The sequence below is a fragment of the Sorex araneus genome, chromosome 5 (genome assembly GCF_027595985.1).
Source record: "Sorex araneus isolate mSorAra2 chromosome 5, mSorAra2.pri, whole genome shotgun sequence".
NCBI lineage: Eukaryota > Metazoa > Chordata > Mammalia > Eulipotyphla > Soricidae > Sorex > Sorex araneus.
The window spans coordinates 174,779,630-174,800,124 of NC_073306.1; the positions used below are offsets into that span (position 1 = coordinate 174,779,630).

A 20,495-nucleotide genomic window follows, 5' to 3' on the forward strand; every position below is an offset into this window, starting at 1 on the left:
TAAGACTGTTGACTAGGCCCTGAGCTCTGGTCCCGCTCACCCCCGGAGCACAAATGGGGGTCCCACTCCGAGACTCTTAACCTATACAATCAGGGTAAAGAGCAGAGCACTTGGAGCTCTGCTTAGGCTAAAACCTGGCAGGTTTTATTAGTAGATAAGCTGAAGGACTTTAAATGTTCTTCAGCAAACAGTGAAACAGCAAACTACAGACTCTTAAACCATGAAATCACTAGTACATCATGTAAATTTTCGTCTAAGTATATTTCATTTTTTAGTACAAGTGAAAGTGATATATGTAGCTACTAAGAATAGAAGTGCTAGCTTTATCTGCAGAAGTCTTCCACTGGAACAGAAGTTTCTGTGAAATCTGGCAGTCAGAAATGTTCAAGGCATGTCCTGGTTTCCATTAAATTTTTAGATTTCTCTAGGAATCCTCTACACCGCTCATCACCAAGAATGGCCAAGGGTGCTAACCTGCCAAGTTTAGTCGCACCATGTGTGGTGCTGCTCCATCTCATCAAGGCAAGCTTTAAAAGGTCCCAGAAGGGGCTGGAGCAATAGCACAGAAGGTAGGGCATTTGCCTTGCATGTGGCTGACCTGGGTTCGATTCCCAGCATCCCATATTGTCCTCCGAGCACCACCAGGAGTAATTCTTGAGTGCATGAACCAGGAGTAACCAACCCCTGTGCATTGCTGGGTGTGACCCCAAAAACAAAATAAATAAATAAAAAGTCGCAGAAATACCAACCATGTTTGAGGTAAGAGAAAAGGGAATTAGATTTAAAAAGGTTCCCCAGCTATCCTAGCTCAGGGCCTAGTCACCTAGCAAACCCTGAACACTAAGTGAGCCCCACCTGCAACTTTGCTGTCCAGTTTATACACTGACTGTCCACCTCCTGCCATGAAAACCAAACTAGGGTTTTTATTTCTTTAAATTTTTTAGTTGATAAAAAAGAAAAATATAATACAAAATAAAATACATAAAAATAAATAAAATTTAAAAATAGAATAAAAATAGAAGAAAGTTGTTATTGAACAAAACTTACTTAGAAAGATGTGAGAAGAAAGAGAAGAACCACGTTTTCAAGCAAGGACACGGGTTACTCCAGAGTGGAAAAGCAGAGACACAGGGACAAGCATGGGAGATACGTGTTCAAGGGAGGACACAGGCTTGAAGAACGAGACCAAACAGGATTTTTCTATTGTCTGCTGCTGTGCCCCCATGCTCAGAACAGAGCTGACCAAGAGCTCAGACATTTGTGACTGAATCTCTCCAAATATGTGCTCCAATATTTATATAGGAAGTAACTCAGAAGAATTATGTTTTAATCACCGAGTCTAAATTTCTAAAGATTATATATGTATATGTATGTATATGTATATACACACACACACATATATATATATACATATATATATTACTTTTGGGGTCACACCTGGCGATGCACAGGGGTTACTCCTGGCTCTGCACTCAGGAATTACTCCTGGTGGTTCTCAGGGGACCATATGGGATGCTGGGAATTGAACCCGGGTCAGCCATGTGCAAGGCAAATGCCCTACCCGCTGTGCTATCGCTCCAGCCCCTAAAGATTATATTTTTGGGTTTGATTTGCTTAATTGTGTGTGTGTCTTCGTGGGGTGCTCAGGGGCTGCTCCCGGTGCGGTGTTTTGGGTGGTCTGGAAGCGTGCAGTGTCAGAGACAGAGCCCAGGCCCCCGGCACGCAGAGCAATGCTCCAGCTGTCTGTGCTCTATCCCCAGAAGCACAGTCTTCGAACTTCTTCACTCCGTTTTCTAACAAAGCCCTAAACAAATCCTTAGAGGTAACACATTTGATGTCTATGTCTTCAAAGAAAGCATGAGCTATATTATTAGTAGGGTAAGGCTTGCACTGGTTCTCTTTTGGGGGACGATTTCGAAGGACATGGCCTGGTCAAGGGGGAAGGAGCCACTCCTGGTGAGTCTTGGCAAACTAGGCTGGTGTTTTCATGTGAAGGTCTGAGGGTGCAGCTCGACTCATGCTGTGCAGTACCAGGGGTTATTTAATCCACCCTTGCCATGCTCAGCAGCTTACAGGGTTGTCCCCAGTGGTGCTCAGGGGACAGTGTGGTACCAGAAACTGACCTGTGCTGGGTCACATGCTAGGCATGCTCCTTAAGCACGGTGCTATCTCTTTGGCTCTGTCTTCTGAGTATTTAATCATTCACTTATTCATCAAATATTTATTTAGCGATTAACATTGTCCAGGTGGGTACCAGAGACACAGTGATGGAAGAGCATGAAAAATGAGGCTTGTTCTTCTAAAGCTTCAATCTAGTAGAGGACATACATTAATCATAAATTTAAAGGAATGGAAAATTTGATTGAAAGGAAAGAGAGATCATAGGTGTTCAGAACAGAGCATTATAAGTTCTTATTTAATACTCTCAAAAGTTGATAAATGATCCTCTTGGTCACAAAAGTCTTTGCAAAAACTTTTATAGGTCTAAGTACCAAATGTGTTTTATTTGTAAAATTGTATTTCTCAAGCATCCCTCATAACAAGAAAAAAAGGGAAGAGCAGATTGAATTTTTTTCCTTCCCACCAGGGAAATAATGCTTCAATCATGGCTCAATTGACACAGGGACTATCACTCATTCCATTTTGTGTTTGCTCCAGAAATAATAATCTGCTTTCATAACGTTAGTAATTAGTAGGTAATTAAAATAACTGTAAAGTGGCAGAACCAAGGAGAAGGTGAGAAATCTTAGAGAAACCCCTGCTAATGAAGCATAAAGCTTCCTCATGATTCAGTTACTTGTTTGTCATTTTCCCTGACCAAATAACAAGAAATGAATTCTTAATTTAATTTTAAACAATAATTGAATTTGAAAAAAATACAGACCCACCTTCTATGTGGTTTCATAATCTAAAATTACAAGTCCAGATCCATTACCTTTGCAAAGAACAAGGATCAAGAAGGTAAAAGAGGTCAAGAGTGTTGTCTGGAAGCATGAGACAACTGTAAATTCTCTCAAGTGGTGACAAAGAGAGACAAAGAGGCGTTACTGTCCACAAAAGCCAGAGGACCGCTTTCGGATCATCCTTTCCAAACTGGGTCAGGACACCTGAAGCAGCTGATGGAGTTCTCATCACCCCGTCTCTATGTCTGTATTTTAACTACAGAACTTTCTCATCAGGCATGCCACAGGTTTCTGAGGGATACATATCACCCCTTTGCCTCTATTTACTAACAGAAAAAAAATGTTGCAATCACAAACAATTCACAGCATAGTTTATTCCTTTTAATCCTGAACAAGCATTGTGATCCAACTGAACAAACTCATGGCAGGGGTGAGGATTAGTTTATTTAGAGAGAAAGGAAAATACTCAAATCTGTTCATCCGAAAGAAAGACTGTCAATAGGCTGTCAACAACGCCTAGGGCACTTTCCTCCAACCTTCCAGGTCTATTTCCCTTTAGTGCGTGAACGGAGGTGGGGGGGGCACAAAGAGGATGAACTTCCCTGCTCACCTGTGCTGTGATTAAAACAACAGTGATGAGAGCTGGAGAGATGCTACTGTGGGAAGGTGCTTGCCCTGTGAAAGGCCAACCTGGATTCAATCTCTGGCACTCTGTATGGTCCCCTAATCCTGCCAGGAGTGATCCTGGAGCACAGAGCTAGGAGTAAGTCCCACACACTGCTGAGTATGGCTCCCGTCCCCCATGAAAAAAATGAAACAAAAACAACCAAGACAACAAAATGAAAAAGTGATGAGGCTTGTTCCAAGAGACAGAAGTCGCTGTTTTTGAATGTTCTGAGCTTCCTGCTTTTCTCCCAGGTTACAGGTGAAATCACATCAATGGAGGCCAAAGCATTAGACTCAGGGGTGAACTGGCAGGTTAGGGTGGTTCAGAGAAGGGAATCAAGGCTGGGAGGGGGCCACAGAGACAAAAAGGTTGAGAAACACTGGTCAATAGAAGACACAGAATTCAAGCACAAAGAAAATAGGAGGTAGAATCAACACATCTCATTTAAAGCAGAAGTGATGACACAACTAAGGTTATGACAGTGTCAGTGGAAGCCAAGCAGCTCTGCCAGGACCCTGGGCTCCTACATTCAGAGACTTGCCTGGTGCCTCCCTGGGCTGTTCTAATGGGGGTCACCCTAGTGAGTGGCTGTAACAAGGAACGGAAGCTCAGTGTGAGGAAAAAGAGACTCCAGGCAACTAAAAAATTCTATGGTAGTCAAATGATCACTGTATCACTGTCATCCCATTGCTCATCGATTTGCTCGAGTGGGCACCAGGAACATCTCCATGTGAGACTTCTTGTTACTGTTTTTGGCATATTGGATATGCCATGGGTAGCTTGCCAGGCTCTGCTGTGCGGGCGAGATACTCTCTGTAGCTTGCCAGGCTCTCTGAGAGGGGCGGAGGAATTGAACCCATGTTGGCTGTGTGCAAGGCAAATGCCTACCTGCTGTGCTATTGCCCCAGCCCATTATTATTATGTAAATCATTATTATTTTGCAATGCTGGGATCAAGCCCAGGTCTTATGTAAGGCATGAGTTTTTGTGTTGAGTTATACCTCTGTGCCTCCTATATAAATCTGGGGGGAAGGGAAAGTAAGGACCACACCAGGTAGTAGTTAGGACTTCGTCCTGGCTCAGGGCCCAGGAATCACTTCTGGGCATACTCAGGGTTTATTCCTGGCTCAGTGCTTAAATGATCAGGAAGAGTAATTTTCAGAAAAAATCTCTCTCAGTTGAGGGATTCTTTGGGAATTCCCCAAACCAATCTTGTGCCCCTCAAGAAGACTTCACCTCTCTGTTGACTGATGAAATACTCTTTGGGTCAGAGAGAGAACACAGCAGGTAAAGTGCTTGCCTTTCACAAGAGAACCTCTGTTTGATCCCCAGTACCGCATATGGTCCCCTGAGCATTACCAGGAGTGCTCCGTGAGCACAGAGGCAGCAGTATATCCTGAGTGTGCGCTCCACCCCCACAACAGAAACAATCTTTTCAGGTTCATTTCAAAAGTTCCCACGTCCAGGGTAAACAGGACCAGGAAGATGGTCAATGGTTGGAAACGTGCCACAAGAGTGTGTGTGAGGTGAAGGACAGTTAGGATACAGAGGGGACCAACATAACAATAGCAGTTGGAAAGAATAATTTTGGACAAGAGCTGAGTGTTAAAAGTAGATAAAGGCACTAAAAGTTAAAAAAAAAAAAAGTGTTAAAAGTATGGTGCCACCATCAGGTCAACCTGTACCTGTAGTGTCAAGTACATCAGCAGCCTGATGGTGCCTTCAGGCTTCTTGACATCCCAAAATTGCCACTGTGCCTTTGGCTGGACCCCAACATCTTGGGACCAAGTTTACCAAGAAATTAAATGGCCAAAAATTAGGTATGTGAGAGCCATGTCCACAAACCACCTCTGGCTCAGTTATACAAGTTCATTTATTGGCCTTATTTCAGAGACCCACAGATAAATCTTGAAAGAGATCAAAAGCCATAATTTATCTTGGACCTGCGCATGGCTGAACACACTGGGGTGAATTGGAGGAGGGTGGTTTGGCCTGGTGGCCTGCCCAAGCAGAGCCCGAAGTAGCCTCTTGCTTCCACAATTCCAAAATCGCCGCCATAGCCCTGGTCTGACTTCACTGTTTCAGGACGGACCTCACCAAGATATAATCTGCTGAAAATTCTGGTATGCGGGTTTTGTGACTGAAATACCCAGGCTTTCTTGAAGTTGGGAAAGGCTACCTCCCCCCACTTCCCAATGCTCAGAGAAACACTGGCAGTCACCCCCACAAACCAACTCCAGCACCACCATGTAAGCTCTACTACCGGCCTTACTTCAGAGACCTATAAATGAATCTCAAACGAGATCAAAAGCCGCAGTTAAGTTCGAACCTGCACATGGCTGAATAGATCAGGGTAAATCGGATGGGGGCTGGTCGACCTATGCCCACCCAAGCTGAGTCCCCGGCAGCCGCTTGCTTCTACAATCCAAAATCACTGCCATACCCCCAGTCTGACTCCACCGTCTCAGGACGGACCTCACCAAGATATAATATGCTAAAAATTCAGGTATGCAGGTTTTGTGATTGAAATCTCCAGGCTTTCTTGAGGTTGGGATGGACCACCTCCCCCTACCTCCCTGTACTTTGGAAGCCTCGGCAATCACATCTACACCCCAAAGCTGTCATCCAGTTGAAAAGCTACTTCAACTTTACAGTCCTAATATAAATACCGAATGCCCTGAAAAAAAAACCCACCATAACCTTTTAGTACCTGTATTGCAAACCATAATGCATAAAAGGAAAAGGAGAGAGAGAGAGAGAGAGAGAGAGAGAGAGAGAGAGAGAGAGAGAGAGAGAGAGAGATCAAGAAGCAAAGTACTTCCCCTAGAGGTACGCTGGGGGGTAGGAAGTGCGGGGTTGGGGGTGGTGGTGAAGAAACGAGGGGCATTGGTGGTGGGAAATGAACACTGGTGGAGGGATGGGTGCTGGATCATTGTATGACCGAAACCCAATTATGAGCAGTTTTGTAATGGTCTATCTCACAGATATCCAATTAAAAAAAATTTTAAAAATGTAATGTAGGGTTCATGCTCAGTTTAATCAGCTTAATCAATGGCTGAATCAACAGCAGTACTCCTACATTTAAAAAAAAAAAAAGGAGGTAAAGGGATATACCTGATATACCTGATAATCTTTCAGTACCTGTATTTCAAACCAAGAGAGGAAGAGGGACAGGGAGAGGGAGAGGGAGAAAAAGAGGGAGGTGGGGGGAGAGAGAGAAAGAGGGAGAAAGAGAAAAAGAGAGAAAGAGAGAGAGAGAGGGAGAGAGAACCTGTCATAGATGGGGCAGGGGCAGGAGGGAAACTGGGACCACTGGTGGTGGGAAATACATACTGGTGAAGGGATGGCTGTTGGAATATTATATGACTGAAACCAAATCATAAACAACTCTGTAACTGTATATATCGCTGTACTTCAAAAATAATTAAAAAATAAACAAAAGTTCTGACCTCTCCAAATGCTTTCTTTGTACCCCCATTTGTGAGTTAATCCTCTGAGTTCCTTCAGATTCTAAGGAACTGACCAGATCATGACACTTAGGGGCCAAGGCACTGGGGTACCTATGTACGTATGCATCCTAATGCTAGCACAGGAGTTAAACAATAAACACTCAGATAAGCTTTTCAGATGGACTGAGGAACCAGCCTCAATCTGCAGTGAGTTGGCTGGGTAAAGGAACCGATCTCTTCGCTTTTCAGAGTCTTACATTTTTGGCGAGCCTGGAGCCACAGAAATAGATGAAAGAGTGGCAGCACAGGCCTTGAGCACAGGAGGCTCTCGTTCGGTCCTGAACAACACCTGGGCCCCTGAGCACTGTTAGGAGTAATCGTCAAGCACTGAGCTGGTCCTGGTCTCTTGAGCCCTGCTGGATGATGCCCCCAAATCAAAAACAAAACAAAGAGTGAGCATTATGAAGGAGAGAGAGGAGAGTGTTCTGAGTTATTAGGTCCATTTTTTCATTTACTTTACCTATTTAATCTACTTCACACTTTTAGGTAAAATATGGCCCTACGGGAAGTGCTTGTATTTGCAAAGGAAAACCACATCTCTGTAAGAGCTGTGCGCCTGACTCCCTACATTTTACTATGACTCGCGATTGCCATCTGCTGGACAAACACTGAACTCCTATTTCAATTAAAAGTTTGTAGTGCCAAGATTTTCAATGGCATAATACACACCAAAAAGTTATATTTTTAGGATGAAGGAGAAACAAACAAAATCCAGGTAAGCAAAAACTCGTGCAGAGAATCTGACAGCAATGCACCTTTCTTACAAGAAATACGGAATTACTTCCTTTAGTATTTGCATAATACTAGTGCAAATTTCAAACAAGAAGCTTAAAGTAAAGAGAAGTATAAATGGCCTCTGGAGATGTGGCTCATGGGAAAAGAGATACCTCTCACGAGCAAGGCTGTAGGTTCAGTCTCTGGTACTGCAAGACACACACTATGTATTGCAAAGTAAGACCCGTGAAATGAGGGGCTGGAGGGACGGCACAGCGGGTCAGCGGGTAGGGCGTTTGCCTTGCATGCGGCCAACCCGGGTTTGATTCCTAGCATCCCATGTACTGAATACTGCCTGGAGTAATTCCTGAGTGCAAATCCAGGAATAACCTCTGAGCATCGCTGGATGTGACCCCAAAAGCAAATATATATATATATATATATATATATATATATATATATATATATACATATATTAAAGACCAGATGTGACCCAAAAAGCAAATATATATATATATATATTTAAAGACCTAGATTTCATTTCTAGATTGAAATGAAATCTAGATACACTAAGATTTTTTAGAGGAAAATGCTGGTTGTACTAAAAAAATTCAACTCCAGAATTTTCTTGAGTGTACTATCAGTAGAAACAAAATTTAATGTTTAGAATCCATTTTCAAATATTTTTCGTCACTTATATATTAATTATCACTACTATGGGGAAGAAGGCGAGGTTACAGTCGGGCTTTGCCCCAAAAGAGAGAGGATAAAAAGATTCATCTCCAAGCAGAGTAGTTTTTCTCTTTTTGAATTTCTCAAAATGTAAGAAGAGCAAAATATTTAAAATCAATACCATGAATGCTTTAAGACTATATGAGATGTTTTTCCCCTTCGGTTTTTGGGCCATACCCAGATGTGTTCAGGACTACTCCTAGTCCATGCTCAGGGGTAGGAGTAGGGAACCATTCCAGGTAGTACATAGGGGGATGCTCTTGGTACCTGGGATGAAACCCAGCAGGCCTCCTGCATGTGCGCCAAATGCTTAGCTCACTGAACTAACCCTCCAGCCCCACGGGGGGCTTTGGCTGGAGATGCTGAAAGATATCCTGGCCATCATCTCAGAGTATACCAGTACCCAGAATCATATCTGAAGAGAAGAGAGAGAGATTCACAAAGCTGATTGGTAATAAGAGCCTGACTGTGTGTTCCTCTTCAAACCCAGAGGACGGACACCACGGGAAGTATCATATATAAAACCACAAATATTCAGAGAAACAAGCAGGGCACAGAATGAATTAAAATATAAGGGAGGCATGAGATGGTTCTAAATATTTACACCTCTGGAAGTGATTCCAGACTACAGACAGGAGAATCCTATGGACCATCATGCTGTCACATTCTCTGGCACCCGTGCTTTAAGACAGACACCTGCAGTGACACTAGGACATCGGACAAGAGGACATACTCCCTCTCCATCACCAGAGCCCTCCTCTTCTTCTGTGACATCAGCACCTATCACACATAAAGTATCATGTAGAACTGTTAGGTGAGGAAGAAAGATCACTAGATATTGATAAGAATTGACAGGCTGCTATAGAATCATTGTTATTTTTTTGCCTGAATCGGCCTGGTTTCTTTATCTGTAAAATAAGGTTCCTTATAGCTAAGACAGATATAATGGGTGTATATACGTGAGAAATGCTGGCTCACTTATTATGCCGGTTAAATTAGTTCAAGTGGGGCTGGGGCAATAGCACAGTGGGTAGGGCGTTTGCCTTGCACGCGGCCGACCCGGTTTCGATTCCCAGCATCCCATGTGGTCCCCTGAGCACGGTCAGGAGTAACTCCTGAGTGCAAAGCCAGGAGTAACTCCTGTGCATTGCCGGGTGTGACCCAAAAAGAAAAAAATAGATAAATAAATTAGTTCAAGTGATACAAGTTACAAGTTGCCTACTTATTCTATGAAATACCTGCACGTTCATCAACTACAGGTGCACATGCCTGTGAAGGTGACTGGTACGTGTGCACCTGTGTGTGTGGAGCGAGGACAAAAGTGATGCACCAACAATGAAAACCACAGGCTAAAAGGCTGGACGAGTGTGACTCCGATTCATCCTGGGACGAATGAAAATCTACTCAAACTGATGTTGGACTTTTTGGCAAAACAAACTGGTGTTGGGCTGGAGCGATAGCACAGCGGGTAGGGTGTTTGCCTTGCATGCAGCCAACCCGGGTTCGATTCCCAGCATCCCATATGGTCCCCTGAGTACCGCCAGGAGTGATTCCTGAGTGCAGAGTCAGGAGTAACCCCTGAGCATTGCTGGATGTGACCCAAAAAGAAAAAAAAAACTGGTGTTGACTTGTCTGTGCCGAGCCCGGAGAAGCCCCAACAATGGAAGGAGTCTCAAGACATTGTGGGTTTTATTCGGGAGGGGAGGTGGGTGCTTTCGGACCCCACGCCAGCGTCTGCCTACCTTCTCGATTAACTCGTAGCTCTCCTCCAGCTTCAGCAGCCTGTTCTGCAGCGCGGTGGAGGCCCGCTGGTACACCTCCCGCCACTCCTGGAAGTCGCTCTCCGAAATCTCAGCCACGGCGAAGCACAGAGTTCTGAGGCCTGAAATAAAGGTGGCAAACTCAGCCCCCCAAACTGAGCAAAAATGTAGTCAGAGGTTTGAAATTTCCATGTGTATTTGAATGAGAAATTCTCATTCCTAAAACACTGCTAGTAAGTGCCCATGACAAGCTGAAGTCAAATTCAAGGACAACAAAGTGTTAGTGTAAAATGTACGTACTGAACCCGGGTCGGCCGCATAATGAGAGTATCTTGCCCACATGGAAGAGCCTGGCAAGCTCCCCGTGGCATATTCGATATGCCAAAAACTGTAACAGGTCTCATGATGGAGATGTTACTGGTGCCCGCTCGAGCAAATCGATGAGCAACGGGATGACAGTGACAGTGACAATATGTATTAGGGTCTGGAGGGAAAGTGTCGGGATTAAGGCTCATGCCTGGAATGTGGCTCTCCAGGGCTGGGTCCAAGCAGGCTCCTTTAAACATGAGCCTACTGGGTGTGGGCCCCTTCTCCAGCCCCAACTTCGGGTCCAGCCACATTCTCAGGTCATACTGGCCACAAAGTTTTGGTTCCAGCTTCTGGACCTACTGAGAACCCCTTGGGAGGCTCCACCTCCCACAACAACAAGCACTCAGGTTCAGAAGTTGAGCGCCCAGGGGGAGCTGAGTGGCTAAGTACCCAGGGGTAGTTTATTGGTTAAGTACCCAGGAGACAATCCATTGGCTAAGTAGCTAGGCATAGTTCAGTGGCTAAGTAGCCAGGCATAGCTCAGGGGCAGAGTACCCAGGGATAACTCAGTGGCTGAGTACCCAGGCATAGCTCAGTGATTGAGTACCCATGCATAGCTTAGCGGCTTAGAAACCCAGGCATTTCTCAGTGGCTAAGTACCCGGGAATAGCTCAGTGGCTGAGTACCCAGGGATAGCTCAGTGGCTTAGTAACCTAGGGATAATTCAGTGGAGAAGTACCCTGGGATAGCTCAATGGCCGAGTGCCTGCCTTTGAGGTACGAGGAAGCAAGGTAAATGCCCCCACCAACTCTCATGCTGAGTGCCTTCTTGGGGGAGCGCCTGTCTGTCTGCGCTTCCTCATGTGACAAATCCTGTGCGTGAATACCACAAGGAAGTGTACACCCCCTGGAAGCATCACACCTAAGTGTGCAAGGACTGAAGCCAAGGCATGTAAGCCCTAGCAGGACTACAACCCAAAGTGTGCTAGTGTCACAACAAAAGGATTTGACCTGAGCACCACAATTATGTGTTTGTGGAAGGGGGATGTTCAAGAATTCAAAGTATAACATTTCGTTGTAACTGAGGTACCAAGTTTAGAAGAGTTTATGCTTTCAAAGGGCACAAAGTTACTATATATCCACATTCATCAAAGTGTCCATGATCCTTCCCAGCAGAGCCCTCTGTCCCTCCCAAGTGTGTATTGGAGTTCCCCTTCAACCTTGGCACCTGACCTATTTCAGATTCCACTTGCTACAATCCATCCACCAGGACTGTAGGGCATTTTCTTAATTCCTAATCTCACCAGATTACTCAAATGCCTAAAATCTTCTAGCTGTGGGGCTGGAGCGATGGCACAGCGGGTAGGGCGTTTGTCTTGCACACAGCTGACCTGGGTCAGATTCCAAACATCCCACATGGTCCCCCGAGCACAGCCAGGAGTAATTCCTGAGTGCATGTGCCAGGAGTAACCCCTGTGCATCGCCAGGTTTGACACCCCCAAAAAATATCTTCCAGCTGTTCCCCAAGGTAAAGTTCCCACTCCAGCTGACCTTTCCCCCCATTCCGTTGCACCCACTTCCAGCTGACTGGCCAGCGTCTCTGACCGGATGCCCCTCCAGCCCTCCACGCTGTCTGCCTTGCATCATCACCCTGATCCCATTGGCAATATCCCCAAATAACCCTCTGGTATGAGTGATAACACTTTGTAGTGTTTTTCCATGAGGGTCTAATGCATGAAGAGAAAGGCTTCTGGAGGACAAGAATTGGGGTTTGTCCTCCCTGTAACCCCAGTCCTGGGCACAAAGTCCTGCTCCCAGAGATGCTTATGAAGGAAGGGAGAAAGGAACCGCAGAGGGGCCCAGTGGGAAGCTACCTGCTTTTAGTGGATCTACTTAGTTGTACCGCTCACTGCTCACTACCCTCTCAAGTTTGGGCCATGAAGGGCATGAACAGCATCAGGGGATGCTTCTCACAGGAGCCTCCTGGCCAAGCAATCAAAGCAGATGCTTAAGGCACCTTTTCCCAGTGCGTGGTACCTCTCACTTCTGTAATGGTGGAGCAGGAAAAATGTCTCTGCGGTGGGACCAAGCAAAAGCATTTGTCATAGTCAGGACAGATGCAGTTAGCTTGGTTCTCTGGACAACAAGCCCTTCACTCTGAGCTGTGGAGTCTGACCGGGTGCTGGTGAGCTCAAGTCCAGTAAAATGTGATTGCAAAACAGGTCAGTACAAAGATGCTAAGAGGTGAAGATAAAGGATTCTATTTGTTGAGAAAGGAGAAAGTTGACTGACAACTGACAGTAGCATTTTGATCCCTGGGGCCATATTAGGACATGTTTCTCTCCTTTGAAAACCTGGCTGGAACTATGGTTCAGCTTTAAGCCAGAAAGAAAGAAAGGTGGGGGGAAGAGGTGGACAAACCCACTCAAATCTGTTTAGGGACCTACGTACTTCTTTCTTCTTTCCACTTTTTTTTTTTTTTTGCATTTTGGGTCACACCTGGCGATGCACAGGGGTTACTCCTGGCTCTGCACTCAGGAATTACTCCTGGTGGTGCTCAGGGGACCATATGGGATGCTGGGAATCGAACCCGGGTTGGCTTCATGCAAGGCAAATGCCCTACCCACTGTGACATTGCTCCAGCCCCTCACTTAATTTTTTTAATAAAAAATAATCATTGCATTGGTGAAGAGGCTGTTTTTTAAGTTGGGAACCAGATACTTTTTTATTTTACCTTACTTCACGTTGGTTTTGGGGGGGTCATGCCTGGAGGTGCTCAGGGGTTGCTCTGGGTGGTTCTGGAGAACCATGTGGTACCGTGACCTGAATCCAGGTCTACTGCGTGCAAAGCATGAGCTCCAGCCCCATCAGCTCTATCTCTGGGCCCATGGAAGTAAACCAGCCTCCCAGCCTCCCGGGTGGCATTACCTGGTGGTGCTCAGGGCTGACTCCTGACTCTGTGCTCAGGGACCACTCCTGCTTGTGCTTGGAGGACCATAGGCAGTGCCGGGGATCAAATTGGCCATGTTCCAGGCAAGTGCTTTACCCCTGTACTATCTCTCAGGCCCAGCATGTATTTCTAAATACACAACCAGAGAGGATAAAAATGCCCCCCGACGCCCTCAAACTAAAATAGAACTAAGCAGTGTTGCATGCTGGGTAGCATGAACCTGCTCAGCATCTAAAGGTGGATCTTAAGAAACTTGAACTCTACAGCCAAGGGTGTTTGCATGCATGTCTGAGGTGTAGTAGAAGATCATATCCTTGTTTTCAGAAGTCTAATGTTTTTAGAAAAAAGGTTGATATTTCTTGGCTTGAAGAGGAAAAGGCATTTGATTAGAGGTCAGGCTCAGGAATGTTGGCAAACTTAAGACACAGAGATCCAGTTTTGTCTACTTTGATTCCATTTAAGGTTAAGACTACTAATTCTAGGTTTGGAGATGGAGTTCAGAGGCTAAGGCTGTACTTACATGTGGTTGACCCAGATTGATCCCTGGTACCATACATGGTCCCTTGAGCACTGCCAGGAGTGAGCAGAGCCAGGAGTAAGCCCTGAGCACTGCCAGGTGAGATCCTCACGAAAAACAGGCAAACAAACAAATAAAACCATGGGGCTGGAGCAATAGCACAGCGGGTAGGGTGTTTCCCTTGCATGCGGTCGACCTGGGTTGATTCCCAGCATCCCATATGGTCCCCTGAGCACCGCCAGGGATAATTCCTGCGTGCAGAGCCAGGAGTAACCCCTGTGCATCTCCAGGTGTGACCAAAGAAAGCAAACAAAGAAAAAAGCACACACCAAACAAATAAAACCAAAGCCCTGAAACAAACAAACTCAAAACCTCTACACATTCTTACTGCTTTGAAGTATAAAACTCTGAAGTTTTATACCTCTTCCTTTCTGCCCTGGACTCCAGCCCATCTCCCTTAGCCTAGCACTGCTCTCACTGTAGAGCTTCACCAGCACAGAGACAGGACTCAGAACACTCCCAGTGAACTCGGATTGATAGATACCTAGCAAGTGATAGGGAATCAAGAAAAGGTCTTAAAGTGAAAGTAAATCGAACAACCACTTTATTCCCTTCTTGGTTTCATTTCTATAGAGGCCACTCCGACAGAGTTAGGGTTGCTCGCTCTGCAGTGCTCCAAGTGGTCACTGGGGCCACACTGGAAGTGCCTGGGGGGCATGTGGTTCTGGAGCTTGAACCCAGCATCTTGCACAAGCCAAGCATGTGCTCTAGCTTTTGACTATCTTCCACCCACAACTATTTTTAATGCTTCTTATTTATTTATTTATATATTCTTATTTATTTTTCCCCCTCTTATCCAGAGTAGGATATTCAGTTTATTTGTTCTTATTTCTTTTTCCTGCTGCACTTTTTTCTGCTTCAGGTACAAAGCAAAGCATTTAAACTAAGTGGGTTTCTATTCTAAAAAGGGGACAGAATGGGTCTTACTATGGAGACTCATAAATTAATCTCAAAAAAAGATTAACTAGCCACAAAAATTTCCCAAGTACCGGGGACTGGCCGAGACCTTAGTCAGGAGGGGGCAATCAAGTTCCCGCCCTACCAAAGGCCCAGCAGCTCCTTTCACTTCCGGCCGAACTGCCCTGTTAGATATTCTGGATGTTTTGGACATCTCCAAAGGCAACAATACAGACATCCCAGTAGGAGTACACCAGATTGGATGGCAATGTACTGTAGAAGCCAACTAATCTCTAACAAAAACATGAACACAGAAGGCTTAACTTGCAACAACAGCTTAGTAAACTGTCAGATAAGGACTTAATGTCCCCCTGAGACATTATGTGATGTGATGAAAAGGCAATGCAAAATCATCTCTCAGCTGAGAGAAGAGGAAACTCGGGTAGGTTTCTGTCCCTCAATTATCTGGTGCTCTGTGTTGACGGATGTCTGTTGCTTTCCTGCTTAAAAATCCATATTGCAGACATATCCTTCTGGAACTTTCCATATCTCCAATTACAGAAGTTCCCACTTATTTGTAGAGGGTATGCTCCAAGATCTTCAGGAAACTATGGATATGATACATAGGCCCACATTCCCTATGTTTTTTACTATATATGCACATCTATGATAAAGTTTATGTTATACATAGTGAAAGACTGACAACAATATAAAACGGAACAAGAGAATAATATACTATAATAAAAGCTGTGTGACTGAAAAAAGGGGGTGGAGTTACTGGCATTTCTTAAACTTTCAGTAAATACTGTTTTAGGGAAGAAAAATTAATATTTTTTTCAGTGACAATTTTGTGGCATTGAGCATTGGTTCCACAGTAAAATGGAAGTTGTGATAAAGTCATGAATTTTGGGGTTTCCCAGTGCTGTTCAAAGTATGTTTACCCTACACAGTGATTTAGTAAGTGTAGAAGAGCACTGTATCTAGAAAAACCACACACAATTCTATATTAAAATGTACTTTTTAGCTTAAATGATGCTACTTTGGTCATATTTTTGCTGTTGAGGGGGTCTTGTTAAAAGTGCTATCAGTAGAGTGAAATAAAATAAGATCTGTCTGTCTTATATGTCTAAGTCATATTTTGATCAATATTAGTAATATAATCAGCATATATTGATAATACAATGCTGTATATTACATAGAGATAATGTCATGATCAACACTAAACATTAACTTACGTTAGAAAATCTACAGATAAAACAACAAATTCTTCTTTTTAGATTTTAACTATTTTCTATCACCATAATACACTCACCTTCTGTAGCAAACTGCTCTAAATGTTTGAGGGTAATTTCTTTATATTTTGAAGTCTCTGCAAGTCGATCATAAATGACAGTGTCCTGGAATTCAAAGAAAATGCATAATACACCTAACTAAGCAACAAAGTTAACATAATTTAACTTTATGTGGTAACATTATTAGAAGCAAATCAGCATTAAAAGGAATTACGCATAGGTTCTGTTTTAGAGCGTTACACATATTCTCCTAATATCATATATAGTCAATATAGTTTCTATAATGACACTAAATCATAGCTTGATATTTTCATCATTCTCCTTTCTGATTAAATCCATAAGCTTACAATGTTAAAAATCTCATATTTTAGCAAAACTTCACTTACTATGTGCCTCAAACTCATCAGGCACATATCTGTCAGCCCTTACCCACCTTCTTCCCCCCGCCCCCCCACTAGCAGCACTGAAGGTATTTCATTCACTGCAGTGTATACAGAGGAGAAAGCAGGACCAGTCTTCCAAATGTTTGGGAAATGCTGGACTGATCAAAGCTCCAGATTGCCATTCTGCAATATTTCTTAGAATGGGTAATTTCAAAGCTGTTTATGTCTGTGGTCTTAAGTTGCATCAGTCCACACTTGGGTCCCCAGATTGTTGGTTAGTAGCTATTGTCTTAGAGGTTTTAAAAAAGAGAATGTGCACAGTGGGGCTTTATGAGGGCAATATGATATGTGCCCTGAACTCATTCACCCTGGATTTTTTTAAAGGGATTTAGGGCTTGCCTGAAACAAAACAAAACAATTCCCAAACCGAAACCTCAAGATAACACATGCTAAGAAACCCAAAAGTTTAATCTGCCAAGAGAGGGTAGTATGTACAGCGAGTGGACTCTTGGTCAAAGTGTTCATTGCTTGATCACTGAGTACTGTAGACTGTATTATTTTAAGGATCATTTTACTTAAGTCTATAATATTCAATCACTGGCTTATCTTCAAAGTCCCTTTCAGCTTTAGGTGTCTCTAATTTTCACTCCTCTACACACGGACTATTATGGCTTTAGATATTCTTCATCCTTGGCTTAACCTTTAAAAAATTTTAGTATTTAGTTTTCTAGATCAGGAAAAAAAGAAATCATCCTGCAATTTCTTTCTAAGCGGTCTTGTGTAGTTTGGGGTCTCCAGTCTCAGATTTGAAAGCATGCTAATGGAGTTTCATGTAGAACCCTTGAGACAAACAGAATTTTGTGGCCTCAGAACAGGTGGAACAACTCAAGCCCCCAATTATGACTTTCTTTTCACTTTTCAGTAGTGAAATGAGGACACGGGGGAAAGAAACGCTAATAATAATAAAAGTGATAACCTTCCTGATTATCACTCCTTCCTGATAATGGAAGTTTCTATAATTATAGATACCGTAATTATCTATAAAGATAACGTTTCCATAACTTAGAAACTTCTCTCCCCTGCTCCTCCCTGCTAGTAAAATTTTCAATGAAACTTAAATTGGTCACTAAGAAAACCTTCCAAAAAATTTAAAACATGAAATCAAAGGTAATACGACTAGGCAGATTAAATCTGCATGTGGCTAAGTCTTCCAGTGGAATAAACAATGCCCCACGCTCTGAGCTCAGGGAGTCACTTCTGGCAGTGCTTGGGGAACCCTGTGGTGCAGGGGACTGAATCCAGGCATCACACAGGCAAAGCATGCACGCAGCCCAGGGCATAATCTCTCCCACCCTACATAATGATTTTTGAAACAGACACACCAGTATCTTTGCGCCTAAAGTTACAGTTGTCTTGAATATTTTTGTTTTTCCTTTTTCTAAAATAATTGAGTCATCTTTGAGATACACAGTTACAAAGTTCAGGATTGGGTTTCAGTCATACAATGTTCCAACAGCCATCTCTTCACCAGTCTGTCTCCCCACAACCATATCAGGCTTCCCTTTCCTCGTTTGTAGTCTACCTCTATGGCAGACAATTTCTCTCTCCCTCTCCCTCTCCTTCTCTCTCTCTCTCTCTCTCTCTCTCTCTCCTTTCAGACACTATAGTTTGCAATACTTTTACTGAAAGGTTATCATGTATATCACTTTACCTCCTTTAAGCACTTAGTTCTTGTTCAGAGATTAGTTCCAATTATCATTGTCACAGTGATCCCTTCTCTGTCCTAACAGATAACTTGTGGTAGACTTCCTACTTTAGACCACTCTTAATGGCCTTCACAGCCTCTTCTGAGGACTATGTTAAGTGCTTGATACACTAGCAGGAACGCAAGGTTCCTCTCAGGTTACCTCTCAGAAGAAATAAAGTATGTGAATCCCCCTGGAATCAAACCCACACGCTGACAGAAAATCCTGACTGGAATGAGTAACCTGGAATCTTAGTTCTGACAAGACATAAGTGGAAAATCACAATGAAGAGAATCTACTGAAAGGAAGGTTACCCTCCCCCCACCACACACACACACACACACACACACACATACACACCCCATTACAGGCAGGTGGCATACAGCTTCATGAGACAAAATTCATTTTAGGTCGATTTTCATTTTTAAAATATTATTTTTCTGTTAACCTTTCAGAGGGGCTGGAGCAATAGCACAGCGGTAGGGCGTTTGCCTTGCACATGGCCAACCCAGGTTCGATTCCTCTGCCCCTCTCTGAGAGCCTGGCAAGCTACCGAGAGTATCTCTCCCGCATGGCAGAGCCTGGCAAGCTACCCGTGGTGTATTCAATATGCGAAAAACAGTAACAACAAGTCTCAAAATGGAGACGTTACTGGTGCCCGCTCGAGCAAATCGATGAGCAATGGGATGACTATGGTACAGTGGTAACCTTTCAGAATGACTTCCAGTGATGCTCTGTCTTCACCTAAGGTGCTTTGCCCAGGAAAGGTGATTTAAAGATACCTGCCACCTGAGGAAGATACCGGATCTTCCCAAAGTTACACTTGCATGGAATATGATGTGGTTATTAACTGTAAGGAAATTAACTTTAAGGAATCTGATCTTGTTGTCAGGTTAAACAACACAAAGAGACAGGCCTGCTACAGGAAGACTGGGCCTCTGAGAACTGAAATACTGGCTAAAGCCATTAGACACATCTCAGTCAAGTAAGGCCAGCAGTTTCTGTGTCTGTGGAAGTCATTCAGCATTAGCTGTACTTTGCCACTAATGTGGTAGGGAACTGCTAAAGGTAACTTTCAGATCTGTTCTTTTTGGCATGTTTTACTGAAATGTTACCAAAATTTTACTTAATATGAAAATTTCAGTCGTTTTAAGATCTCTAAAGCATGAAATTGATCAGTCAAAATTCTAATTCCTGCCCTGTGACATAAATTTTGGAGTAGAATTTTGTCAGAAGTTTATCAGGCACTATGGCAGATATAAATTGTGTATTGTGAATTTTTTGGTTTTTATTTTTGGCCACACCCAGCTGTGCTGAGGGCTTGCTCCTAGCTCTGTGCTGAGGGATCCTGGCAGATCCTGGCAGGGCCTGGGGGAACATATGGGGTGCTAGGGTTCAAACCTAGGACAAGTGCATGCAAGGCAAGCTTCTGAACTACTGTGCTATCCCAGCCCTGTGACATTTTTAAATTTTCACTTAAGAATGAACCAGTCAGACATCCTCACTACAGGAAATCAGTGAAAAAACAAGAAAAACAAGCCTTTTATCCACAGTCAGTATCTCTGCGCCGTGTTCTAGATCTGTGCTCTGCAAACGGCTCCCTGTGGACCCGCACTTGCCCCGCACCCACACCCACAGGACAGCAGTTACAACCAAGGTGGTAGACCAGCTGTTCGCAACCTTCCTACACCTGCAGACTGGTACTTGTCTGTGGGCTGGTGTTTGAAGACCACAATTCTGGATGAACTATTTACCACTATCTTCCAAGTTACTAATTTCAGCTAAGCCCCTCACAAGTATCTCTTCTAGATTTCATTACATTTATTAATGATTTTCCTCAGATATATTTATGGTTTCTGCTTTATATTATATAGATCTTCCTCCCCTCACCTGCTTTTTTGTTTGATTAAAATGTCTGCAACATCTTCATTGCGTTGAGCGCTAAACATTCTCTGTTTTATCTGGAATGAATTCACACTCTGTTTACATTGCTCGATCTCCTTTCACATGCATCCGATAGTGGTTTTTATAAAACTTCTATCACAAGCTGGCATAAGAC

At 43.7% G+C, this 20,495-nt stretch overlaps 1 protein-coding gene across 2 annotated transcripts in view; it reads right to left on the reverse strand.

The window, feature by feature from the left end:
• Positions 1–20,495, reverse strand: part of ATP8A1 (ATPase phospholipid transporting 8A1) — a 243,383-nt gene that overhangs the window by 117,773 nt on the left and 105,115 nt on the right. For both annotated transcript variants that reach the window (XM_055140932.1, XM_055140930.1), the window contains exons 21-22: positions 16,329–16,413; positions 10,267–10,406 (exon numbers count right to left, since the gene is read on the reverse strand). In XM_055140932.1, coding sequence (XP_054996907.1) covers positions 10,267–10,406; positions 16,329–16,413 — 225 coding nt within the window. The remainder of the gene's footprint in view (positions 1–10,266; positions 10,407–16,328; positions 16,414–20,495) is intronic.